General features: G+C 37.2%; 1 protein-coding gene across 8 annotated transcripts in view; it reads left to right on the top strand.

The window, feature by feature from the left end:
• Window positions 1-5791, top strand: part of RBMS1 (RNA binding motif single stranded interacting protein 1) — a 241679-nt gene extending 235888 nt beyond the window's left edge. For all 8 annotated transcript variants that reach the window (XM_039494102.1, XM_039494105.1, XM_039494104.1 and 5 more), the window contains 2 exons: window positions 981-1063; window positions 3275-5791. In XM_039494102.1, the coding sequence (XP_039350036.1) occupies window positions 981-1058 (78 nt within the window). In that variant the 3' untranslated portion in view covers window positions 1059-1063; window positions 3275-5791. The remainder of the gene's footprint in view (window positions 1-980; window positions 1064-3274) is intronic.
• Window positions 5792-6029: the final 238 nt, after the last annotated feature.

Below are 6029 nucleotides of genomic sequence, written 5' to 3' on the forward strand. Positions count from 1 at the left end.
CCTGAGGTTTAGAGGCCATCTTTTATCCATTTCAGAGTCTGTTTGTCCTGAGGCACTTGACCCTGGTCAGTATGATTTACAAATCTCCCCAGATGTGTCAGAGGCAAACTTCCAGTGGGGGAGTCACTGTATTGTCCTTTTAGGTACCAGACATTGAATTATGCTGTGGTATTGTAGGTGTGTAGGTACCATGATATTACCTCATCCATCTCATCTCATCTCTTCTCATCTGAGATCTTTTATCGGACCAACTTATGTTGGTGAAAGAGACAAGCTTTCATTGGCCTAAAGAAGAGCTCTGTATAAGCATGGAAACTGGTCTCTCTCACCAACAGAAGTTGGTCCAATAAAAAATACTAGCCCACTCACCTTGTGTCTCTAGCAGTTGAATTAGTCATCGCCTGGTTACTGGGATATGTGTTGAGAGCTCTGTAGCGGAACTAACCCTTAGTGTTCCATGGAGCCAGCCACGCTACAGTACTCAAGCAGATGCACACACAATTTATGGGAATACAGACGTCTATGTTCTTCACACTGACTCGCAGCACAAAGATGGTGACTTGTAGTGGTCTACAGAAAACTTCAGAATTTATTCACTCATTTTTTAATATGTTTGTGTGGTTCTATTCTGTTAATCTCATCACATTGTCTAGTTATTGCTATAGCAATTTAGGAAATAGAACATGTACTTGATCACTTTATATTTCATTAGATCTTCTATTATAAATAAAAATGAAGGCCAAGTTGGATGCATCAGATTTAGGGTGCCTAACTTGAGAAACCTTAGAGAGGGGCTTGGGTTTTTTTTTTTAGAAGGATGGAGAAGATGCTTAACAGTTTCTGAAAGCTAGGCCCAGTCAAGTGTCTTGTGTTAGACAACAGAATACAGAGGCATCCAAAATCTCTAGGCATTTTGGGAAATCTAGGCACTAGCTAGTATTGCTTGGCATCATGTCTCAACCCCTTTTCCTCTTTTACAGGAAGCTAGTGGTCAACAGCAGGTTACAGTAGAGACGTCCAGTGACCATTCTCCATATACGTATCAGCAAAACAAGTAACTGAGGTAGGGACTTGTCCTGTTACTCTGAAAAAGACATGAATTCAAAACTAAATGTACAATATACTGTAGCTTACAAAAGTGATGTAATCTAAATAAAACTGCTAATAATTTAGGGCCAGTGCCCAGCGTCAATTTGAGTTTTGCCAGAGTAAGAAATTAGAAAAAATAGAGTAAAGGCTTCAAGATTAGGCCCTTAATGAATTATCTGTAGTAATTTATTAGTAGTTTCTCTGGCGCACAATAGCATACCATTTTACCTTAACTTCTCACATTGAGATATCAGTGCTTCCATGCATGTCATCGGACTTGTGCAGAGAACAGTTTAATCCCAGCATTAACTTGGAAGTGGCTTTCCTACAGAGAAGCAATGCCACCCCCAGTGGGATGATACAGTGGAATCTCCTCAAGGAAATCCTTGTTGAGTTTCACTTGTAAAGACTCCCCTTCCGTGTCTTTACTACTGTAGGAAGGAGAGAGACTGGTCAACAAAGTGTTAGTCCTGGCTTAAATTTGTCTCAGAGTTAGTTAATTTCCTCCTTTTTCATAGAGAATGTTCCACATGCTTTCCTTAATAAGTCACTCATTTGTTTGGACTGTAACCCCTTCCACTGCTTTTTATAGCTTGCCACCTTTAAAGTGTTCTTTGCATTGACCATTTCCCTAGCATTCAATTTTCTTCATTCCATCCTTCCAAGACCTACGCTTCTGGAGTTTAGTTCTTCTCTGCTTTGTCTTTCCCCCAACCATTGTGAACCCCATACTTCAGTTGCATGCATTTTTATAAAGTTTTGCAAGACTTCATTCATGCACTTGAAAGTGACTCTCTTGCTGCATTGTTTATGTGCCACAAAAGGTTCAGAAAAGTTCATTTCTATAGCTCTCATGACACAGATTAGAAACACAGAACACAGAAAGCACCAGCAGTTTTATGATTGTGCACCTTCTGTACCCTCTTCTTCTGAACCAAATCCTGTTTTCGTAGTGCACGTTCACTGATACATACATATCTCAATTACCTTTGGTTTTGCAGGTCAATTATTTTCTGTGGTAACTGGTAACACTGCTCTCATCCCAAGTATTCAGATAAGAATTTCTTCTATACTCAAGAAGTCTAATAATTGTCATATAAACAAATTCAGTAGCTGAGCACATTTTATTTGATGCCATGTTCCATATAATAGTGAACGTGTCTGCGTGTTGGTTACTTCACATTGGCCAAATACTGGCCCCTACAGGAATCCCAAGTAAACAGGCCTTGCACATTCCCATTCTTCCTTTTGAGGTTGAGGGGCCTAAATCCTACACTTTGCGATTACCCTGTGGCCTGTTACTGCACCATGGCTCCTGCATGCTCCCATCTGTGGAGCATGCAGGAGCCATGGTGGGTCAGTATAGTTCAGATGCATGGTCTTGTCCTAAGCCTTTTCTGTGGGCCTGTGGAGATTGCTGCTGCTAAGCAGTGATCCAGGACACACAGGGAAGCAAAGTTCTGCTCTTCATATCCTGTCCCTAGCAACAGATCAGTATTATCTCCACTCATTTGGGGCTTTGCATGTTCACAGAGCAAAAGGGATAGCATTTGGCCTCTTGAAGAGATGGTAAAACTGCTAGTCAGTTTCTCTGAGGCATATTATAGTAGCCACCATTGGAAACACTGAGCACTCACCTTAAAAGTCAATATTGCATGAACGTAATGTCTTAAGAAGCATTGTTGTTAGTGTTTACATGCACTATGCATTGTTGTTAGTGTTTACATGCAGTATGGTCCCTATAAGTAATGAATAGCAGGGTGGAGAAGAGTATTACAATTACTAAACTTGATCTGCAAAATTAATGTTCCTCCCCATGAATGTGCCAACAGGAGTTACCATTTAAAAAAAAAAACAAAAAAAACCACTCAGTAGTTTGAGTGCAGGGTCACAGTCCCTAAGCTCTTAGCAAGCAGTGGGGAATCAGTGAGGTTGTGTGTGAGGGGGGAAAAAAACTATAGGATAAGGTTGTAATTAGGCAAAGGACCTATCCGGGCAGGTGCTGAGCACCCTCAACTACCAGGGCACTTGGCACCTCCCTGATCAGTTGTCAAGTATGTACATGGGCTCACTTGGTCCTCTCAAAACTACATCTGAGGTAAGAAACAATTTAGCTCACAGATGTCTACAATAGAGGACAATGCAAAAGTAACTCTGCCCTAGCTCTGACTTTTTTATGTTACAGATATCCAGTGTTGACCTTGCCTGGAGAAGGGTGCAAAGGCTGAAACAATCATGGATTTTACTGATCAATTGTGCTTTAGGAATTATTGACAGTTTTGCACAGGTTCTTGAAAACATTATTTATAATGAAATCAACTAAAACTATTTTTGCTATAAGTTCTATAAGGTGCATAAAAATCCTTAAATTCATCTAGTAGCTGTTCCTGTGAACAGGTTTATTTTAGTAAGAAAATTTTTATCAAGTGTTATGACGCAATTTTTTTTCAAATTTCTGGGTATGCACAGATGACCACGAAGACTTATTCACGTGCATGGCAGAATTTGTATTTTGTTTTTTTCTTTGTTTGGTTTTGTTTTGTTTTTGTTTCTTTTGTTTTGTTTTTTTATTGTATGAAATGGGTTTTCTGAAGTTTAAAATAGTAAAACATCTAAAATGATGATCTGTGCTTGCAGTGTGTGAGTGTTGCTACAGTGCAGTGTTGCAGTTAGTGTCTGTTCTCTTAGCTTTCTGTTTTTCTTTTAACGTAGTGTGAAGTGTCTTATCCTTTTCTATAAATTCCAATTTGCCTTAAATCTTTCATGCTGTAGCTGTTTCAGTAAGTAGTCCAAACTAATGGTGTAGAATGCTTTGACCAAATGAGCTGGTCTATTATGCCTTGTAAAACAGCAGCATAGGGCTTTTAAAAGGTAGTCAGTAAAAATTGCTGAAAATTTGGCTTTTTTTAATGTGTGGTAGGTGTTTTTAATGATTTTTTTCACATAATATGTAAGGTAGTGAAATGCAAGAGGGGAAAAATGTTTTGTGTGAAACACATTTTCTGACTGGGGAAATTTTAATAGGATAAATTGTTTGTAAGGCCATATGCCAATAGTTTCCTCTGATAGTTTGAATGATTTAGGAACTCTGCTGTATGATGCAATGTAAAATCTTTTTTTGCCTTTTTTCAGAAACTAACTTGATGTTCTAGTTTTAGTGTAGGTAGAGGGGGGAGTTTGGGGTGGGAATATCACAGAATGTTTTTGTCCTTCCTTTATACTAATGATAGTGCTTTAGAATGATGATTGTGCTGAGACCTAGCAAACAGAAAATTTGCTATTACAGCAAAATGGCAAAAGCTAAGGACTTGTTTGCAAACATAAGCTGAGATGTAAGTAGACGCATAATTGATTGGGTACTAGCTCTCTATAGTAGGTAAATAAAAATAAAAAGACTTGGCACTTTTAAAGGTAACTTTACCAAAGAACAAAGAGCCAGTAACCAATAATTCTGATTTGTCTCAGCATTACGTCTTCTGTACTCTTTATTTTTGCCGGACCAGTTTGCGGTTAGGAGAATGTGCCTTTTTTTGTACATTTGCATTTAGGTTTTATAATTTTAATTGATGTATGGACACAAAAAGCATGAAGGAAGATTTGGATCCAAGCAGTGCCACACTTTACATCATCACTACAAGTGTTAAGTGTAAAGAAAACCGATTTTGAAACTATGAAATTCCTGATTCATAAATACACAGTTATTTGTATTTTTACGTATTAGATAATTCACTGCTATTAAGCTCTTTTATTACAATGGCATATGTTTTAAATCAAATGATAAATTAAGTTGTCTTCCAAAACTGTGTACTTGTCTGGTCAGCTGTATATGATCAGTTATCTACCTCAAAGTTTATTTCTTTTTGTACTGGGACAGGTTGCTGGCCCTCCCTGTTTCCACAGACCAAATCATCCTAGCTCAGGAGCTAGGGCTAAGCAGTTACTTCATTCAAGTATTTTTTAGTTTTTAAATTGTGTGAGTATTGGAGTATAGATGTCAGTGACATTTCATAGTTTCAAAAGTAAATTGCTGCTCTGAGAAGTGTAGATTCTAGTGAATTACATAGTCATAAGAGATGTTTGTTTTTTCTTTTTTTTTAAAAAAAAAGTTGTGGTATTATTGGTTCTATGCTCCCTGGAATATTACTGCTTTGTAAAAGTCCAGACTTCCTGCAGCACCTTCCCTGTATCTGGTATATTGCCATTCTTGGATCTCTCACTACTTGATATTTTTTGCATTCGTTAAAATTGCAATATAATAGCTGTGTTAGAGGGAGGGAAGAGCTGCTGCTAGAAACGTCTGAACTAAGTGCCATACTCATTGTCTGGGTAAGATTTGGGAAATTTAACCTCTGTACATAAAGAAATAATCAGTTACTTAAACATCACATAGTAGACAGCCATTAAATTATAAAAAAAAATTAATTTATGAAGAAAGACCTTTTGTACAGATTGAAAAAAAAGATTTTCATAGAGATATCTATATGATCAAGAGAGTTAATTTTTTATTTTTGTTTTTCTAGTGCCACAAACTTGCCAGTGGTAACTTATTTGTCCGGTTCAAGATAACTCTGTAGTTTTGTTTCCTAGGACTTGTTGTTAAACGCCAAAAGACATTTTTGAACTGTACATTTGATTAGATTGTTAGCTTTTTTCTGTTTTATTTCTTTTGAAAACTTTTGAATAAAAAAGATTGAAAAAATGACAATGTCTTCTTTCTCTTCAATTCTAACTATATCTGGAGAACGGATGGACCCCAAACAGCTTATGGTGAAACTTTAGTGTTTCTTCATGTTGAACAGCTCAAATTTGGATTCCACTTCTCAGAGGTTCCCCTTCCCTCCCAAATGTTTAATTTAAAATGGAATTTTAACTTTCTCAAGCTACAAGTCATTTATTGTTCTTTAAGAGAAAACAGGAAATGATTTATTATAATAGTTTTA

Source organism: Mauremys reevesii, linkage group 11 (genome assembly GCF_016161935.1).
Source record: "Mauremys reevesii isolate NIE-2019 linkage group 11, ASM1616193v1, whole genome shotgun sequence".
NCBI lineage: Eukaryota > Metazoa > Chordata > Testudines > Geoemydidae > Mauremys > Mauremys reevesii.